This window comes from Eurypyga helias, unplaced genomic scaffold, assembly GCF_000690775.1.
Source record: "Eurypyga helias isolate BGI_N326 unplaced genomic scaffold, ASM69077v1 scaffold17867, whole genome shotgun sequence".
In the NCBI taxonomy this organism is placed as follows: Eukaryota; Metazoa; Chordata; class Aves; order Eurypygiformes; family Eurypygidae; genus Eurypyga; species Eurypyga helias.
In genome coordinates this window covers 1-21058 of record NW_010261324.1, presented here as the reverse complement: position 1 = coordinate 21058, position 21058 = coordinate 1, and the positions used below count along the sequence as shown (strand labels likewise).

General features: G+C 36.8%; 1 protein-coding gene across 1 annotated transcript in view; it reads right to left on the bottom strand.

Moving 5' to 3' along the window:
- LOC104512383 (calcium-dependent secretion activator 2) overlaps positions 1–15342 on the bottom strand; it is a gene marked incomplete at its 5' end in the record, with an annotated part of 85626 nt that extends 70284 nt beyond the window's left edge. Inside the window, 4 exons of the mRNA XM_010155335.1 lie at positions 6214–6234; positions 8481–8604; positions 10781–10844; positions 15241–15342. Coding sequence (XP_010153637.1) covers positions 6214–6234; positions 8481–8604; positions 10781–10844; positions 15241–15342 — 311 coding nt within the window. The remainder of the gene's footprint in view (positions 1–6213; positions 6235–8480; positions 8605–10780; positions 10845–15240) is intronic.
- Positions 15343–21058: the final 5716 nt, after the last annotated feature.

Sequence of the window (21058 nt, the reverse complement as noted above, 5' to 3'; positions counted from 1 at the left end):
ACCATACTTAGAGCTGTATGGAATCAACTCTGCTCCAATTACTGTGCCCATTCATTTGGACTTTTTGACATATGAAACCAGCATGATTGCTTCTAGACTTGTAACAGAAGCAGTACAAGCATCAATAAACTGGAGGTAATATATGTTACTGGACCTGAATTGACTCTCCATAGTTAATCCACAACTGGGATAATCCAGCCACAGATAATTTCGATTTGACTGCGGTGGATTTTCTTGCAAATTCTCATAGAATTAATTCTGAATGTAAATTAAGGAGTGGACAGCTGGGAGGACATCCTATATTTTTCTGATAACAAAAAATAATCTAGTCTTATATAAATAATGGTATTTAGCCTTAATTAGGAAGGTGAAACCAGTCTTTTGATAACTGCTTTCTAAGAATTCAATAGGATTTTAAATTCTAGAGACAAAATACCCCCCTAAAAATAAATTACCATTATCACCTATGTAGAGAGAGATTATGTTATTTGCAGAAAGGCAGAGTTCACATCTCGTAGTCCATAACATATCATTTTGTAAAGTGGGTTACACTATAATATTTTTAGTTTTTTTAAATTTATCATAGTATTCAACGGAATTGCCTTTATGGGACAATCACAGAATTATTTTTGTTTAAAGCAAATCTTTCGGCTCATGTGAAGCTGGAAAAAAACTCCTGAAACAACAAATTTGAAGAGGTAAAAGCAAAATTAAAAAGGCAGACTTGAAAAGAAATTCAATTTTCAATTACTGATCAATGATACCTAATTTATGATTTTTTTATATTCTAGTTTTGGCAACACAGATGCTGGCAGTTGGTATTTTCTTCCTTTCCCTAACTTCTAATTGCTCTTCAAAAGGGGAAAGAATTAATGTTCTCAGCACTTCCTGTTCCTGTGGAATAAAACTGAGAGGTAAAAAACATGGCAAACTGAAGAGGTCCATGAACAAAGGGACCTGAATAACTGACAATCCTAGACTGAGAGAAAACTGGCACTTCAAAGTGCAGGCTTAGCAATGAATGTTTTTAAGAAATGTAACAAGTTTAAGTGTCTAAATTTTAGGGAGTTACCGAAAGAAGACAAATCTCATGCTGGCAAGTAAGCTTATTAATTTTAAAGTTTAAAATTTATAATAAAATTTAAAATCTATTAAATTATTAACTTTAAAGCCAATTTTGAAGAAATAACTAATTTGAGGACATAAAATGAACAGAAAACGGAATAAAATTTAATGCAAATTTACAAAAGTAGGTTTCACTAGATTTGTGCAGTTGCTTTTCTTGATAGGATATTTTCTTAGAGAAGAAATGCAGTAGATCTCATCTATTCTGACTTTACTAAAGCATTTGATACTATGCCTCATGGGAAAAATACCAGTTAAGCTGAAGAAAATGAGGATTAAAATAGAAACTATGTGTTGGATAAAGAAGCTGCCTCAAGAGAAAGGCAATGGGTAGTGTTGAGAAAGAGCAAATAAAGTTTTCTTGAGGAAATCCTTGAAGATCCATTTTAGGGCTAAGCTTCCTCAATATTTCCACTAATTACTTCAGAATAAATATTAGGAGTGCACTGATGACAACGTTGCAAACACTGGCAATAGGCAGCAGGGTCAAAATGCAGGAAAAAGAATTGGATAATTCCAAAGAAGGAAAAGAGAAACAAGATTCAATACTTTTAAGAGAGAAGGCAATACATTTTTGACACATGAACAGCAATAAACATCTGCTATAAACCGGGAACTTGTCAGCTGGAAATGACTCAAACTATGAAGACTGGGTTGAATTATTTTTTCACAGAGTGGTTGTGTGCCACAAGCATGAGACAGACATGCAAAGACAAGCGTTCGCTGAATATATTAGATTAAGCATTTCTGGTACAACAGTACTACTAGTACTGTGCAAGGCATCTCATAGGGATGACTGCACAGTTCTGGTCACCAATGTTCAAGAAGGTGGATTTCAAACTTTAACAGAACAAGGCTCCTAAGATGATAAAAATGAAGAATAGGAGGCAAAAATTCGGAGACAAGGTAATGAAAGCCAAGGTTGTGTAAGTATAAACCAATTGTCTAAAAATGCACCACAGGGTGAGGAGGAATTGGAGATGATGTAATGCTAATGAAGGAGGGAACTATCTGAGTTAAAGGACAAAGTTAGTGTTCTAAAAAATAGGAACGAATTTGACTGTAAGGTGATTTCCTACACCTACAGAGCAAGCAGGACTTGCAACGACCTTTGCATGGGTGCAGCAGGGGTGGAAAAGGGGAACAGCACTGACGATGACTGACTCAGCCCAGTTGTTAAGCAAGGATGTGGGTATGTTTACAAAAGAGGTATCAGGATGTGGACCTAACAATCCAGGGGTTCTTTTCCAGTCCTCTGCTCCAAAATTGAAATCAGGGATATTTGCCCATATCCTCTTCTTTCCCTTTAGTTGCACAACAAACAGAGACCAAGAAGGTGCTATGCCGCTGTGCAACTCATTCGGTTTTGTTTGTTCAGTGAAATGAACATGCATGGAGAGCTTTAATCAAGTCCTCTCCAGGTACAATGACTCTCTCCACTGGCATTTTCAATTTCAATAATGTTTGTAGCGTTCTTCTTTTTAAGTCAGATAGATCCTTCTGAGCCTTGAGGGCATTTACATACCACCCTTCCTTTAGAAACTTGTATGTAATGAGTATGTTAACGATCGATGTCCTTTAAAAAACAGCAAACTGTTGAGTTGCTCCTGACCTTCTATTATATAGAGTTAACAGTTATCCAGCCTTTGGCAGTCTGTCTGACAGAAAGAAATATTGGGATGACAACTGTAATTTGTCTTTGAGCAATTGCACACTACACAGTAACTATTTGCTGGGATTTTAATAGAATTTATTCTCATTCCTTTTATTAAAACCGATTGGCAGAAGAAGCCCAGTATGTTCAGTTACTACAGACTTCTAAAAATAAGCAGTTAAAAGACAACTACGTAATGATTTGAATCTTTACAATGTCTATTGTCTCAGAAATTAATATCTATGGATGACAGATACTGCTCTGCCTGCTTCACAGCCATTTACCACTTTAATCCCTAAACCAGTCCTTTTTTTTTTTTCTTTTTTCCACAGCAAGGTAATACCCTTGTACTGAAAAATGTGTTTACATCTAAGTTTCTATCACTTCTCTTAGGCAACGACAGCAGCACTTGCAGACAGGAGCACTATCATTGCTCCTCAGCCATTCACATTTCAAATAAATTTAAATGGGGAAAAGCATTCAATTCTGAGAAGGAATAAATAAAGTATTTTCTTACTCTCTGTGTGTGTTAATGGATGTGTATAAAATACAAGTGAAAAATATGAATTCTGTATAAGGAAGGCCATCTTTTTTGAAGGAGAGAAAACAGGTGAGGGAGGCACACAAATTTCTATAAGCTGTTCATTGGAAGCTATACAAAACGTATCTGAAGAATGCTCCGGTTTCAGCATTTAGCAGGTTTAATTATGTTCAACATTATCTATAGGAAGAGTAAAGTTAAATACTGACTAAGACAGGAAAATATACCATACACAAAATGATATTAAAAGTATTTTCAGGTAGCGAATTCTCAAAGGCAGCATGTGTTGAAAATGGCTTGTACTTAAAAGGAAAGATTTTCACATATTGATGCTGTGATCATCTCCTTGACAAATTATAAACGCTTGCTGCAAACTACAAGGGCATTATATAAGAGTTCTTAGACATAGTTCAAAATTATAATAGTAGGTTTGCTGCTGTTCTCTCCATAATGGCAATTATACTGACTGAACAGATTAGCTACTCCACGAGAATTTCAGCTGTACATGTCATAAGGAATGACATGCTGAACCCTGTATAATTGTCATTGCAAATGTAATTTTTATTGAAAAAAGCTGTTCTATATTCATAATAGTACAACGACATGGGAGCGCTAAATAAAATGTCATCCTGTTGATGCAAGTGCTGCTTATACCACTGTGTCTGCCATTAAGAAAGTAACCACTGTCTTCTGGGAAAGCATTCAGAGTCTTGTTCAATTGAGACTGTGAAAATGAGAGCACTTGGGGAATAGACCTGGGAACCTGGCAACCACACTGCTGAAAAAAGATTCTCGCCACAAAAAGAATTTGCATGTTCACCTCTGTATTACCTAACAAGGACACTCCTGCAATTCAAGAATCTCTATACAGTATCTGCTGCACAAGTTAAAGCATAAATAATAGTTACCAAGAAATAGTTTTTCCTTATTTTCCACGACATTGCAATATATGGTATACTATACATCAAGTTCACGATGAAATCTCCAGGAATTTAGGTAATGACATGACCAGGAGCAGGATTTGGCCCTGTTAGCCAGGCTAAAATAGAATTTTATTGGGATTCCTTTCAGCTGCTTCACCTTTTGCATCAGCGAAATGGGTTCAATGGGATCCAGTACTGTGGTGGAACACAGTCTATTTAATCCTTTCAATATAAGTAATTAAAAAAATTAAACAACTTGATAAATGTAGTCTGATTAATTTTCAGCTGCATTTTTAGTCAGAAGCAGAATTTATTTAAGCAATCAAATTACAGACACAGCCTATAAACCTCTGAGAAGCCTGAGAAAATATAAGAATAGCAAGCATGTGTGGCACAATGAGGGTCTGTACTTGAGATGATGCACATTATATAAAAGTCTACAGCCCAGGTTTTAGACTGCCAAAGCCCATGGACACAGAAATTAATTTTCTCATTTCACAAATTAATTTCAGTATTTTTCTAAATTTCTAATTTGAAAAGATATTTTCTTCAATACCTGCAAGAGTAAAAATACTAAATAGAGTATTTGTGCTTCCTAGCTTCAGGTATCTTACCTAGTAGGGAAACCTTCTTAGGGTGCATTAGTATTTGATGATGGTGTGAGATAGGTCCTTTCACAGAGAAATTGTTGAAGGAGCCTCTAAGCGCTCTGAATCACCTGCTTAATGAACCTCTACCTGTTGATCAGGAGGGGTTGGGAAATTACCTGATCAAACTGAGCTTATATCAACTCATTCTAACAGGCTGTGGCATGAATGCTCACACCACCACTGCCTCATCTGCTCTCTTTTTTTTAACAATTCCAAATAGAGCTCTTTTATTTCCAGGGAATTTAAAGCTTTCAAATGAAAATGAGTGGAAGGTTTGGAACAAACGGAATTTTTTGAATCTTAAGTTATGAACATCGACAAAAAAAAGCAATCTTTATAATTTTGCTTGTTTATTAGCTAAAGAAGCTGTTCCTCCAAAAATGAACCATCTTTCTCCCTTCAAGTCCCTCATTGGCAAGGAGTTCCATTTTAAACTACTTACACGCAACATTTAAGGTCATCGCCCCAGTCTGTCTTTCCAGATGGAAAATTATTTCATCCTGAGAAAGCTACCAAATCAATGTCCCTTCCCATACCGCAACTGTTATTTGTGGAAATCCCACACAGCATCATGATCAGGCCTCCACTGGGTCTGGGTGTACGTTTTTAGAGAGGGTAAGACAAAGTAGTGTGTGCATCTATTTCAAAGTGTTTATGCTCAATCCCTCATACTTCTTTGCAGCCCATACTACTCAGCCAGAAATACTACGTCAGCTATGCTCTTTTCATGATCACTCTGTTAAATGGCTAGATGTAGGCACTCAAAAAACTCTCTGGACTTCTGGAGAATATACAGCCTATCAGCTTCATGAAATTAGGAACACAAAGAACTAACATCCAGCTGTAACTGGAAAAAGAAACATCACTAAACAATGCCATATCAGATAAATGTAAAACCAGCTTTATGAAATTAGTTCTGCTATCAAGACCTCCATCAATAAAGCCAGCATTCCTATTAAAAAAATGGATACCATTTTTGCTGATGACTATGAAATTACATTTCTCTAAATATACAAACTGATTTTAACAGCCAAACTTTTCCGCATCACTTAGGTACACCTCTTTCACAGAAACTACAAATACATCGTATTCTCAAATACAACATTACGTACACTGCTAGTAAATATGCACATCGTAGTTAAGCATCAGTGTAAATGAAGAATGAATGGACTATACTACACCAATATTAATCTTAATGTTCACATGTGTTCAGGTTAGTATTTTGTTACTGTTGAAATCAACAAAAAGAATAAAACAACAGACACTAAACAACATACTAAATCTGTAATACATGCAGACATGCACACAAATAGTAATCACCTGAGTCCTTTTCTGCTGTTGCTAAATATAAAACAGAAAACAAAAAAGAGAGAACAAAAACATAATTACAGAAATACAACTATTTTAGTTTCCTTTGAGTAGAATAAATATCATATAAGGTGTTAAAATCTTCTTAAATAGTACTCTGCATGATTCTCAGAAAAGTACTCAACCTATTTCTCGTTGAGGTACTAAACATATAGGCAATTATTTATTGAGCTTTGGGTTTATAATTACATGAGTATAAAACTACTTACAGAAGTCTACTTGTGTTTCAACTAAAAGAGAATAAATTCAAAAAGAAAGTTCTGAGGAGACCTTATTGCAGCCTTCCAGAACCTGAAGGGGCCTACAAGGAAGCTGGGAGGGACTTTTTACAAGGGCCTGTAGTAACAGGACAAGGGGTAATGGGTTTAAATTGAAAGTGGGGAGGTTTAGATGAGATATCAGGAAGAAATTCTTCCTGGAGAGGGTGGTGAGGCACTGGAACAGGTTGCCCAGAGACGCTGTGGATGCCCCATCCCTGGAAGTGTTCAAGGCCAGGCTGGATGAGGCTTTGAGCAACCTGGTCTAGTGGAAGGGGTCCCTGCCCACGGCAGGGGGGGTGGAACTAGATGGGCTTTAAGATCCCTTCCAACCCAAACTATTCTGTGATTCTATGATTATGAAAAGAAATTTGCAAGTCAAAATATGCCATCAGATGGACTGCAGTTTTATGTGCAGTTCAAGCTTACTGCAGTGCTAACACTGTGCGTATCTAAAGTGCAAAATTTGCTACTTGTAGTGGAACTATCACAATTCTCTGGGATATAGTTAAAAATCCTGGGCAAAGTTGTATTTACCTTACTGTAAAAAACCTTCTCCAATCCAATTTAGTGTCAGTGAATTTAGAACTCTTTTGCATGTTTCTGTCATCTTTTAAAAATGTTTCAATTTTTATACCCATTATTTCAGCAGGTTTGCTATAAAAAAACCCCTGAAATACTGAATACTAAAAAAATCACTTTTATGAATACAGAAAGATAAAAACTGAGGAAAATAGTATTTTTGGCTTTTCTTCCAGAATAGATTTAATATTCATCCTTCTTTCTTTAACACAACATGGTATCATAATTAATTATGATAAACTGGTTACTAAGATGGTTTCATGTTGTTATTCCATGATATAATACTGGTTGCTATAGTGATGAGATGGGTTTTTTGTTAATCACTTGTGAGATTGGTTAACTCATGTTTTTCAAAGAATTTAAGCAGAAATGAAAAAAGGAAAAAAGTTGTCTCTGCAATATTATTAAACATGTGAGGCTTCTTCATTTTGCTGCTATAACAATTTCTTCTAGTGCATGGCTAGAAACACATGCTATAAAAAATACATACTATGCATAAAAAATGGATTTTTTAAAAATAGAATTCATCCTTCATATATTTTTCTGCTAATTCATGCTACTTCCAAAAAAGCCAGTTACATAGATGCACACACGCTGTTTTCTAGTCCTGAATATATCTCCACAGGTAAATCTCAAGCTTTCTGTGCTTTATGGAGAATAACATGTCTTGACAAAGCAATTGACTATTATGACTTCCTTTTTGTTCTACATAAGCTTAACAAATATCAAAATGACATTGTGTATGGTAGCCAATTTTCTTAGAGACAAATATTCTTTAATTTAATTGTATACATTCTAGAGTATAGCTAAATTCCAGAAAAACTGTTGATTGCCATTGGATCTAGTATTTTGTCCCATTAGTTCATGCAGAAAATCAGTATGTAATTAAGGTTTTAATGATCAGATTATTACTATACAGCTGACAACACAATAGCAAAAATAAATAAGATTTATCTATCTGCCTGCCTTATAAGCACATCAGAAAATCATCTACACCCAGAGTTTGCAAGTTTCAAGATATTGTTACTGCTGATAAGGAAAGAATTTCCTGTCAGTAGTTTAAGTACTAGAAATAGTCAGAGAAATAAAAAAAATAACCCACAAACAACCTTTTAGATTTATGGAGAACTCAAAAGTGAGAACAAAGGGCAACTTAAATTAAGAAGTCCTAGTCTTCCATTCAAACAGGGTCCCAGGAGGCATATTAAAGCAATGAATAGGAAAAAGCTCCATAGTTCACCAGCTGAGATTTTAATGAGACATTTCCCCTTGCTGTAGAAGGGGTTTGTTCAGGAAAGGAAAAAGGCTGCTCACAGAATATTCAGCTAATAGGCATTGTTGGCTTTTACAGCCACTTTGGCAGTTGATTGCTGTACTAACCTTCTATTTTGGCATATTCTGTAAGTCGAGTGTAATTGATCAAGGCAGCCTTCTCCAGACATTTTCTAACCACTTTCTTCACCTCTTCTGCTGGTATGGGAGTGGCAATATCTTTCATTAAAACCTGTGCCAGAGACAATTACACCACTAGGTTACACTAATTACTCAAAACTCAAGGGAAAATGATAAAAGTTTTCTAAGGTTACTACAGATCTGATAATGATAAAAGGCAGAAATCAAACAAGAACTATTTCAGGTGGTGGAACTTGTCTTTGAAGGCTTTCCTTCAACTTTGATTTAACTGCTTATATGTTTTTTATACACAGTACCCAAATCATGTGGCAGCTTGCACCATGAGTGACTCCAAGACCAGTATGATAAGAGCATTCTGTGGATGGGCTGGATCATGGTGCCCGCTAAAGATGTGGGTGTGGAAACTTGCTGGGTTCTCACCTGTGGAAAGCTTCCACCATTGCATGACCACTGACTCTTCAACAGTACAGGAGAAACTGTGAACACCACCATCAGAGCCAGCTAATACCAACTTACTTTTCTCCCTTCTTAAAGTTATTTAAATTCAGCATGTCCTTGCTGTGAAAAAGTCATCTATAGTAGGGAGGGGAAATACTGCAATTCTGGCAGAGTATTTTAGTATGGACATGTAGAAAACAGATCATACAAAGGTTTTCTAAAATCCGCCAGTTTTTAACACCTATTGATTTTTAAAATATAGGACTTGATAAAATGTCCTGTTGCAAGTGAGGTAAACCGAGGATATATACTATATGGATAAAACAGAACTCTGAGTTACTGACATCAACACTGGTCATTCAAAAAAATGGAATAAATATTCTTAACAATTCACTTGCATTTTTACTTTTAATTCTACACTCCATTAATTTTTAACAGGTAGATGTAAACAAAACCCAGTACGTTTTTACCACTTTTTAATGTAAAAAATGACATTTCAGATAATTGACAACCTTTTAAAATTGCTTCTCCAATGGATCCGCAGACAAGCTACACCCTCATAGAACAAACCTAAAAATTATGATAAACGGAGGAAGAAAGAGGTATGGTGTAGGTAAGGATATAGTAGAAAGGAAACAAGTTCAGCAGCAGAGAAGCTATTAGGAAGATGTTGTTGCAAAGCAGACTTCCATTACTTCGCACACCCATATGACGTATCTACCTTTGTTAACTTGCTTCTTTTTAATTGATAACTTCTGCGTCATCAACTAGTGAAAATGCACCATTCAAAGACTTTTATTCTGGCTCTGTTTCTTTTTTAAGATTTTCAAAGACAGGTAAAAGAAAATGTTTGTAACCCGTTGTGCATTCACAGGTATAGGCATGTGCATTTATTCCCAGACAAGACTGACAACGGTGTTGCTTGAGCACCAGACAGAGTGCCACTGCCATTTGTAACAGCAGGAACTGTGAGAGGAAATAGCAGTTTCATGCAGCACAAAGGAATCTACAGAGCACTACAATCACTGAGAATGTAAGTGAAAGGAAACATATACCCAGACTCCCTACATGTTTTTGAACAGGGTAGAGGTTTTCTGAGACAGAATCTCCACCCACGGAGTGTTCTGCAATGAAGAATGACTGACACTGGCCACAACCTGACCTCTGGAGTTTTGGCAGAGCTACACAGACTCGGATCTGAGCTTTTTTTGAATTCATACCTTCATCGGGCTCCTGCTGATACAATTCCTCTGGAATCTCTGCTGGAATTTAAAGTTCCCTTTCCTCAGAGAAGTCTGAGATGCTTTTGCCATTACAAGTCTTCTCCCTTCCAGTCAATACAATGGGATTTGCCGGGCGGTTTACATTTATAGCTGTCCATGACAGTTTTCCTCCATATAGCTTTTTCTTCTTAAATTGACTCAGATTTTTTGTTTATGGGAGATTATTTGAATTACATGGACGCTTTTTAATGTTACATATCAGTATAGACAACATTATCAGCATAGAAGCCATAGAAAGCAGGAAAGAGGGACTGTAAAATAGGCTTGTGCTACTTTAGAGGTAATTTTGGGTAATCATTAAATTATAAAGAAACAGAGAGTCAGTGTAGTGGCTTGAAGGGAAAATCCAGTAAATAAATGCTACAGAAAACAGCTGTTTGCCTCTGTGGAAACCACTGAGGAAAAAAAACCCAACCTCCCAGTGAACAATTAAAACCAGTATTAAAGTACCTGAGAAGACATCAGTCTGCTTTCAGCAGCCTGATGGCAAAAGAAAAATGCACGCTTAGTACTCAAGCAGAATTTAAAATATATTCTCAAACTTACCCTTTCAAGTAATGAAAGTGTGGCTTTTAAAGCTCCTTCAGGACGTCCAAAAGGAAAACAGTACCTTAAAAAGGTAAAAAAACCCAAACCAACAAACAAAACAAAACAAAGGAAGAGAAAATGATCAGAATTATAACACATAAGAATTTACTTTGAGACATAATTGCACCCAACTGACATTAAATTATGTTAGCAGAAGACTCCCATATGCAAAGTACTAATGAAATCAGGAGAACTCTTCAGTAGCCTACCACGGAGCATGTACATAGTACAGCAGCATCAGCCCACCAGCAGCTCAGGCCTAAATACAGAAATAATACAAAAGGCAAAAAGCATCACTTCCACTTTTTCAACTATGAAGGATATTTAATGGTCTCTGATGAGTTTAACTGTCATCTTCCTGGAAAGTGGTACTATTTCTCATGTAGCCATGACAGCTACTGGAGCTGTGAAGTAGCACCCTGGATATTATGTCTTGTTTTAGTATTGGATTAAGATAAGGATAAAATGTCAGACATTTAAATTTCTAGATATATTTGGGAATAAAAATGTCTGCAGATAATCAATATTTTTTCCTATTATAAATAGCTTGGAAAAGCAATCTATGTTATCTTAATTTAAGCTACAATTTAAACCATACTCAACTCTGTCTCGACACTTCTAAAATTACATAAATTAATAAGTGATTCCATCATAGCTTTGTTTTTCATTTTTGTTTACTGAATGATCCAGTATATCAGTGTAATGCTCAGGTAACTCTAATCTCTCTTAATCCTGTCTATAAAATCTTGCTGGGATATCCCCAATTGGAAAAAGGATTTTTTACTTTGCTGAGATTATTTTTTTCTTATTATTACTCACTGAGAACGTCAGCCTCATATTCTAATGTTTTCCAATAGTAAAATCTTTGCTAATGATAAAAGGATTCAGTGAATGTTAGATGTAAGTTTTGGTCAGCCAAAATAAAGCCCTGTAAATGAGGTCAAAAAAGGATTTCCCACAGTGGGAATTCCAGTATTTGCTTATCTCATTTTATTTCTTTGTTACTGTAGTGCTAACAATTTTTGAGGACAGGTTAACAAATTAGCAAAGTAGATTAATGATCCTTAGGCATCAAGTAATCTTAAAACAGAACACATCTTTAGGTGTCTTGTCTCCTCCTCCCTTTGCATTATATTTCTATAATCCTTGACTTGTTTTTCCCACTGTTTATTCCTATCAATCTCTAATGGTATTTTTTTTGAATAAATGTCACTCATTTTGTTTTCTTCTACTTAATATTTCAAATAAAGAACTTCCTTCCAGGTATGTTCTGCAATGTAAGTAACATAATAAGCTTCCACAACCCAAACAGTTTTAAGTGCATTCTGCAGACTTTTAAGTCCCACAGTAGAACAGGGGTTACTCAGTTTATTGCAGACAACATATATGTGTACAACATGGGCAGCAAGCTTATGCGTGCCAAAGGTGCACGGAGCTTCTGACAGAGAAGAGTTGTTTTCTTGAGCAGTTAAAGCAAAGGTAGGCAATTAAAGAAAAGGAAATGTTCACAGTAGAGGCCTAAAGGGACGCTCAGCAGTCCCGCCTCTGCACTGCTGAGAAGGCAGGGAAGCAGCATCTTGCTGGCAAGGAGAAATTCAATCTCTTGCATAAAACCCCCACGGCAGCTGATTTCACACTGTCTGGCTGTGCCAAGGACGCTCCCCAGAGGATCTTTAAGGGAGGCATAGATGGTGACAGTGGTCAATTCAATTATTAGGCATAGGGACAACTGGGTCTGTGACATGCAAAAGGACCAAAGAGTAAGTTGCTTAACTGGGTACAAAGGTAGTGGACACCTCAGGAGATGTTTATATAAATTACCTAAGGGAGAACAGAGGAGGATCAGCACTCATGGTCTACATTAGTACCAGCGACACAGAGAAGTATAGGAGGAATACTCCGGAGATTTAAGTCACACAGCCAGGCAACAGGTTAAGTCCAAAAATCCCTCTGTGACTCCATGAGAAAGGCAAAGAGGTTATTGTAGAGAACGTGGCATTTAAAAAATGTAAAACCTAACTGAACAAGGAGGACATGGAAGTCTCAAAAATATCCTAGGGCACACAACAACAGCACAGATGCTCAAACCGGCAGTAGGAAGAACAGTGGTAGCAGGAAGCCAGCTTGGGAGAGGGTGGGACAGCCTGGTGAACGGAACAAAGGGCACTCCAGGCCAAAGCAGAGAAACTCAGTGCATGCTTTGCATCAGTCTTTACTGCTGAATGTATTTTTAAAAAAATATTCAGCATTCCAGAGTTATCACAACCATTCTGATGAACTGAAATATGGAGGGTTTTTTAATACCATGTTTTCTTAAGAAAACAATCTCACAGCCAAGGTTATTTGATGTTAATTAATTAATTAATGGTGAACTTTTAAAATTACTTAATCTAGGTTTTCTTTAAAAGTCTAATGTCCATTCTTTATCAGGATATATTGTGACTCTGTATGCTTTATAAATTCCAATTCCAGTGCACTATTGATTCTTTCTTCTACCAATATCAGGCCAGTAACCTTGTTTAATCCAGACATTCCACCTAACTTTTTTATTTCTAATGTTTGTTCGGAGAAATGTATAATAATTGCTCTTCACCTGTCAAAGCACTGTTGTCTATCCTGATTGAGTAAGATTTTAAGGAAAACCTTAGAGTCCTCCGAAGGATGGAGGCATGCATCTTTGAATTACACATTTATTGCTCTCAAGGAGGTGTTTCTAACATTGTTTGAATTCCCTCAAAACCCACCAAGACTGAAGTAGAAAGATCCTATGATCACTGATACAGCCCAAGCTCAGCAACATACATGTAGATAATAAAACATGAAGGTGTTTACCTTTATTTGTTACAACGCAAATAATTATTTTGACATTATTATACATTTTGTAATTATTCTCATGTACATGAAAGCCTGACGGTGAAGAGAATTATTCCAAAAATCCCTAGCCTCTTGTTCCCCCATCTCCCTGCTCTTTCTGTACATATTCAGAAGGCTTCAGCTGCCTCAATATTTTTTGGGCCACAACTATGCTCACTGACCTCACCATTATGTATGAGTAAAAGTATTTATACTCATTGGAAATTACAGCGATTGTGTTTCTACCATAAACCCATCAGAATATGACCATTAAGCAATCACAGGCCAGAGATCGTCTTCTCGTTCCAATACTCCTTCATTTTTTTTTTTTTTTAGTGAGCATGTGAAGGATGTCACAGAAACAAGTTTTCCTTCCCCCGGCAGATGAAGTTCTTTGTCAGTACTCTTCCTCCTGCCTTTCCAAGACCTGGGCAGGTAGCACTCCACCCCATGCTGCTCTGTATTGCTATTTAAGCTCTGTATTGCAAGAGCTGCTCTGTACAGCAAGAGCTATTTAATCCTATGGAAGACGGGAAACAGGAAATGTGTCAGGGAGGAATCTTCCAAGGAAATAAAGGAAGGGAGCACCACTTTTTCTCTGAAGGAATACTCTCCAAAGAGAATCCTAGCTCTCTGTAGTTAAATAGAGATGAAGTCCCAAGAAAGACTATGTCCTTTATGCTCAAAAAATCCCCAGCAACCTAGTTATCAACATGACGGATACCAACGAATTCCAGACACTTACCTCAACAAACCAGAGGGGCATCCAACAAACTTATACCCAACCTTGCCAAACAAAAGCAAGCTGTTTCAACACAGCACTATTTAAACTATGGAACTGGTTGTCATAAGGTGTTACAGAGACAAAAAACCCCATTATATAAATACATTATAAAAAAGGATTAGATGGACACAATAATGACAGATAGGTTGGCTTAGTGTGATAAACTAACAGATTTGGTGCTCTACATGCCATTTTTATGCTAAGCTTCATAAACCATTGATTGCTAGAAAGTCAAAGGAAATATCACCCCAAGTCTGCTCCGTTTCTGGTATTCCTTCCCTAAGTATCTTCCACTGGTGCTGACAGTCCTTACATGAGACAAAGTCTTTATTGAGGACGATGGACCTTAGCTGATTTAGGAAAGGTAGCATATCATGAAACCAAGAAAATGACATTATACATCTAGAAAAATTTAGCTGCCATTTATCAAATATGTTCTCTACTCATATGATTTTTCTGATCAGTACTAATCCAGAAATTGCTATGGCTTGGTCATTTTCATTCCAATGATTTTCTTAGAGTTATAGAAAACTTAAAGTTTAAAAAGTATCAACAAAAATCAGGCCTATATTCTTGAACAATCTTTTCGACTATAAAAAAATACAACTCACATGATACACAAATTTTAAGTGCAATCGTCTAAATAAATTATTCCATATTTAATCTATTCAAAAATTATTGGCAAGTAGACTCTTTTATTTTCATTCCACTTAATCAACACCGTGAGAAAATTATTCCAGAAAAAAACCCTTAGTATTCATTGAATAAATTATATGCTCACCTGAAATGGCTTATTTGGTTTTCTAACAGGGAGGAAAGTCTGTCCTTAATTTCCTCAAACCTCTCTTTCTCTTCAACAGACACTGTTCCAATTCCATCTGGCCTGTAATATTAAATGCTTAATTATTGTTAATATCTCTTTACACTGATTCCTGTTCAAACAATTATCTTTATTTTTAAAGCTTTCAGTTAACATACATGCTAACTCTCCTTTCCCACTGCATTGAAGGATAAACAGTAACTTGTGAATAAAATTAAAGAACGGACTGCCACTACACCAACAATTTAACTTCTGAGCTGAATTTTCAATTCAAGTCCTAAATTTCTACCTGATCTCAATACGAACATAGGGTAGCATACATTTCTCCCAAATAATTCCCAAAGGTATATCCTTTCTCAAGAAAATCAGTACTAGTGTCACAATAGAGGGTCAACAAAAAATAGTCTTTAAATGGCATTTTACTAAACATCAAATTTAAGTCCCAGTAATTAATAATAAGCTTTGTGTTAAGTATATTGAGCACACACTGAGTCTGAAGTCTTAGCTTAAATTTGTTATTTATATTAAAATAATAACAAAATTAAATAGATTTAAATACACATTTCCCAAATGGTATATTTGCCACACAGTCACAAATTCCCCACATACAGCATACTTTAAAAAGAAGTATCTGAAAACTTCCAGTTACTCTCTTAACTTTCAGCTTCGGGGCAAAACCAGCTACTGCTTCCCACGTGAGTTTATCCTCTGCCACTAAGTGCCCATCTGCCCTGTACCACCAAAACTGTATCTCAATATTTCTAGAATTGAGAAAATTGTAGTAAATTGACATGAAGAAAGACATATTCTGTGAATCTTCTGGGATCATTCTGAGATTCTAGGAATATCTTTTTGCTAAATTGTTACTTCAACTTTCTGTACAATACTTAAACCTAGAAGGGATAAGTTGCTACCTGGTCATGACATAAACAATTCTCTCACCCTTTAAATCACTTACATTTGTGATCTGTCAAGTCAAGGTGGAAAAAATGCCTGAACTCCTTAAATTATTGTGAAGACAACAATAAAAATCAGATATGGTGGACATATGAGTAACCAGGCACATCAATATACTATCGTATAAATTTGATGTGAAAGAGCAAATAACTTTATCTTCTCTCTTTTGATGGATGCCAGGATACTTTACCTCAGCCTTCTGACAGATGGAACAGGTTCAAATTTAAGTAAATTGCACTGTCTGATTTCATTGTCAGGAGAGAGTGTGCTCTGGAGTGATAAAGTAAATAGTTCTGTCATATTAAACCTTGCTGAGGCATGTCATATATATGACAGAAAAGACCTAGGGGTCCAGATAACAGTAAGTGAAAAAGGTGAGCCAGTAGGATGTCATATCTGTCACCCTGCACTAAGGCTAAGATCACTACGTACTGGGGACCTGTCACTTCACTGTGTTTGTTGTCATAAAGAACCTCACTGGCCACACCTACAATTTTCACAACTGTTAAACATATTTTCAGTGGATGTTTGCATAGAAGCCAATGTCCCAGAAGAAAAAGAAGAGTACACAAAAGGGTAGTATCTATAAAATGTAGTATCTATAGCATGGAAAAACTTGTTTCTTGAAAACATGCTTTTAGAAAACAGCACAAACACTGAATTGTTATTTTAGTTCTTCCTGTTAGCCTTAATTCAACAAGCAGAGTATAAAAATGCATTTTCATAACATACTTCAGAGACACATATTTTGCTGGTGATCATTTTTTGCTGCTCTTGGGAATGTCTATCTACTACCAAGAAGAAAGAATCCACAGAGAAAGGAATACGACTCTCAGATGAGCCGAAATAGAAAAAATAAATAGTTTCAAAATTCCCACTCATGTTGTCTTCTAGATCTTTTTCTTTAATTGCTTTAAAGACAGAATCAAATAAAATAGCACTGTTTTGAGCTGGTTATTTTTATGTACAATTTATTACACCTGCCAAGAACATCAGACTCAAGCAGTCACTTGGTTTTCAAAGGTTTAGGTCATCCATAAACTAGGCAAGGACTATTTTGCAACCAAAACCAACAAATGTGCCTTTCCTCCTATCCAAAATGTTATGGATAGTGGTTTGAACTTGATTCTTTCAATTCACACCCAGTATTCATCTTTCCTATTGCAGCCTGGGACCTCTCTTTCAAGAACTCAATCAAGAGAAGTGATAGAATGTCTTAAGAAGAGTTTTCATTTTAACATTATCTTCTCAAGAAGGTAAAGGGAGAGTGATTTTTCCTTTCCTCCACATCTTTTCCTCCTTACTCTTCACAACTGGTTTTGGGATTAGAGAACTAGCTGAAACAGTGAGCATGCAAAACCCGAGCAGCCTTCTCTCTCACTTAGATGAGTTTTCCACCTTTTTGAGAACTCTATCAATTGGATTTGGATTGTCTTGTCTTGTCTGCATAGGTCAGTCTAAGTGGCACAGATGTAATGTTATCTCTGGTCACATCTCAAGTTATTTAATTCACTCAGACTTAAATATTTGAAAAAAAATACCTCATGAACTAGAGCTAGTAAATTCAAGTGGGAAGTAGCTGTTTGAACATAAGACACTTAAATAATGACATCAAAAGTAGAGGTTGACCAGAATTTTAAAAGAAATTTTTACTGTGACAATCTTGCAAGATTGCTGTCCTGATGGCAGTTACTCTAGGGAAGCAGATTGATTAGGTGGTGGATTTAGGTTTTCCCCTGGGAACTGACTGTTTTGCCACACTTGATATTATCCCTTAAGGCTTGGAGTACCCTTTAGAAATATTTTGATACCTAGAGGTCTTAAAATCTATAATGATTTGCAGAGCTCACTTGATGCATTGTAGGATTAAGATTCTTGTGAACAGCTATGGCACATGAGATAAAAATGGTATTCCAGTTCCAACAGGAATTAGATGTGATGGACACTGGGTTGACTCTAGATTGTTTCCAGCCCTCAACTTTGGAAACAGCTTCTCCTAGTGGCCTCTCAGAGAGTGAATTGTTACCTTAAGTAAGATTGCCTTGTTGAGAGAGCCTTGCAAAATACTATCCGAACATGAATGACTTCTTCTTCCTCTGGAACACCACTGATAACCGTGCCTTTTGCATGTTTGCATATTTAAAAAATGTTGAAAGTCAATAAGCTTTCAATAAGCTTTCCTCATTAAAAACATAGACCATCACTTTGGTCTGTCATGGGGAAAAAAAAAAAAAAAGAGTATGAAGACAGAAATGCACAGATTGACATTTCAACATGTACACACACAGAGATAGATGAGAACAGTAGCTGACCAAAAGAATCTGCCAGAGAAAGATGAGAAACTATGATTTCTCAAGAAACAAAATGCAAGAAAAATACTTCAACTAAAGTCTTACTTCAAGACATTTATATAATAAACTACATTTCAAGGGTGTAGGAAAACAAAATTTAAATGTCATATTGGCTCCTAGAAACAAATTTTTTTAGAAGACTTCAGTGCTTTCTAAGACCACTTGTTTTTAAATTCAGTAGGCTGCTCAATAAAATGAAAGAACAGTGACAATTTTCAAACTAGCAAGATAAAAATTTGACTTCTTGTTTCACAGTAAACTGGAGATTAAATTGATTAGATCTGTAATGTATATATGTTATTATTTATATATATAACTTTAATATCCAAGGACTTTAATACACTACTTTTCCTTTAAAGAACAATTGTACTAATTAAGGCTTTTGCAGAGTCCATGGTTTATGTTAGAAAAAAATCTAAGAAAAATTATAATATACATTATCAGCTTAGAAGCAGACATCTTTTTACTAACAGACAATGAAGACATATCACGTGGCATTTAAACATAGCTCGAACAAGCAGGAACTTGAAGACCAAACATTTTGCTGTTTATATTAACTATTCTTTAAACGTTGTAGGAAAAAAAAAAAGGCACAATAGAGCTTTCTGCTGTATGTGTTTCTCAGGCTGATCCTACATTTGCTTACAGGTCATATCCGCTTTTTCACAAGTGAATGAAAAAGACTAATTCTGAAAGCCACTAAAACAGATTAAGAAGATAAATCATGTTAATTTTAATGGTCCTATATGCAGTTATATTTTAGGTGGAATTAATTAATGTCCTTCTACTGAAAAGCTAAGCATACACTAATATAATATTTTACCTAAAGTATAAGGGTATGTATAGGCATTAATCAGTTGAAATTAATGACAAAACCCGTATAATGTTTAGGGAAGGTGAGAGTACGTAAAAGCATTAGCTGTTCCTTCATTGCCTAATGTGTTGGGTTTCTGTGGTGGTGAGTTTTGGTAGCAGGGGAGGAGCCACAGAGATGGCTACTGTGAGAAGCTGCTAGAAGCTCCACTGGCTCCCAGTCAGACCCACCTCTGGCCATGGCTGAGCCAGTCAGCACGTCTGTGAATCAACACATTTAAGAGGGGGAAAACAAAAAGAAAACTAGCAGCGGAAGCAGAAAGATTGTGGAGAGAGAAGTGGGATGTGAGAGAGAGAACAAGGCAGACCCTCAGGTCAGTGCAGAAAGACAGGGAGGAGGTGGCTGGAGCAGAAGTTCCCCTCAGCCCGTGGTGAGAGGGCAGGCTGTGCCCCTGCAGCCATGGAGGGTCATGGGGAAGCAGAGACACACTGCAGCCTGGGGAGGGCCCCATGCCGGAGCAAGCAGCTGTGACTCTGTGGGAAGCCTGCGCTGGAACAGGCTGCTCCTGAAGTACTTCACCCTGTGGAAGGGATCCATGCCAGAGCAGTTCATGAAGAGCTACAGCCTGTGGGAAGGACTCACATTGGAGAAATAGATGGAGGACTGTCTCCCATGGGAGGGACCCCAAGCTGGAGCACGGGCAGAGTGTGAGGAGTCATCCCCCTGAGGAGGAAGGAGCAGCAGAGGCAGAGAACTGACCAAAACCCCATTCCCTGTTCCCCTGGGCCGCTGGGGGTGGGATGTAGAGAAACTGGGAGCAAAGCTGAGACGGGGAAGGGGGGAGGTAGAAGCTGTTTTTAAGGTCTTTCTTTGTTTTATGTTTCATTATACTACTCTGATTTGCTTGGTAACAAATCGATATTTTTCCCTGAGTCAAGTCTGTTCTGCGCGTGACTGTAACGGGTGACTGATCCCTCTCTATTTTTGCTTGTATGCATGAGCCTTTCCTTATATTTTCTCCTCCACATCCCACTGGGGAAAGGCATGAGTGAGCAGCCACGTTCTTTTGTTGCTGTCCAGGCCTAAACCACAACACCTAAGATAGCGAGTATCACCTTAACATATGCAGAACTTTTGTTCTAATGTTTCTCAATAATTCTGATTAACCTTCTATTGACAATTTCTCTGGGCATTCTCAGGATCAGATTTGTTTTCATATGTTGAAAAATGTGCCTCTGTTGATATCGTAGTGAGGATACATTTTATAATACCACTATTAGAGTTATTAGCACTTTCCAACACAAGGCAGTATCCTTCCTTAATCAAAATCTGAGGTCAACATGGCTTCACTTGGTACCTGCAACAGGGTGAAGATCTTTGCTTCGAGCTTCGAACTCAGGAGAATCCTACTGATTCCTATCTTGTGGCTGTTTAAAACAGTAATATATAGAAAGCTGTGTCACTAATACGTGTGGGGGATATATAATGTGTGGTGGATAGAGGATGGGCAAGCGATGTCATCTACCTGGACATGTGCAAAGCATTCGACACTATTCCGCACTACATCCTTGTCTCTAAAATGGAGAAGCATGGATTTGACGGATGGACCACTCGACGGATGAAGGACTGGTTTTGATGGCCACACTCAGAGAGTTGT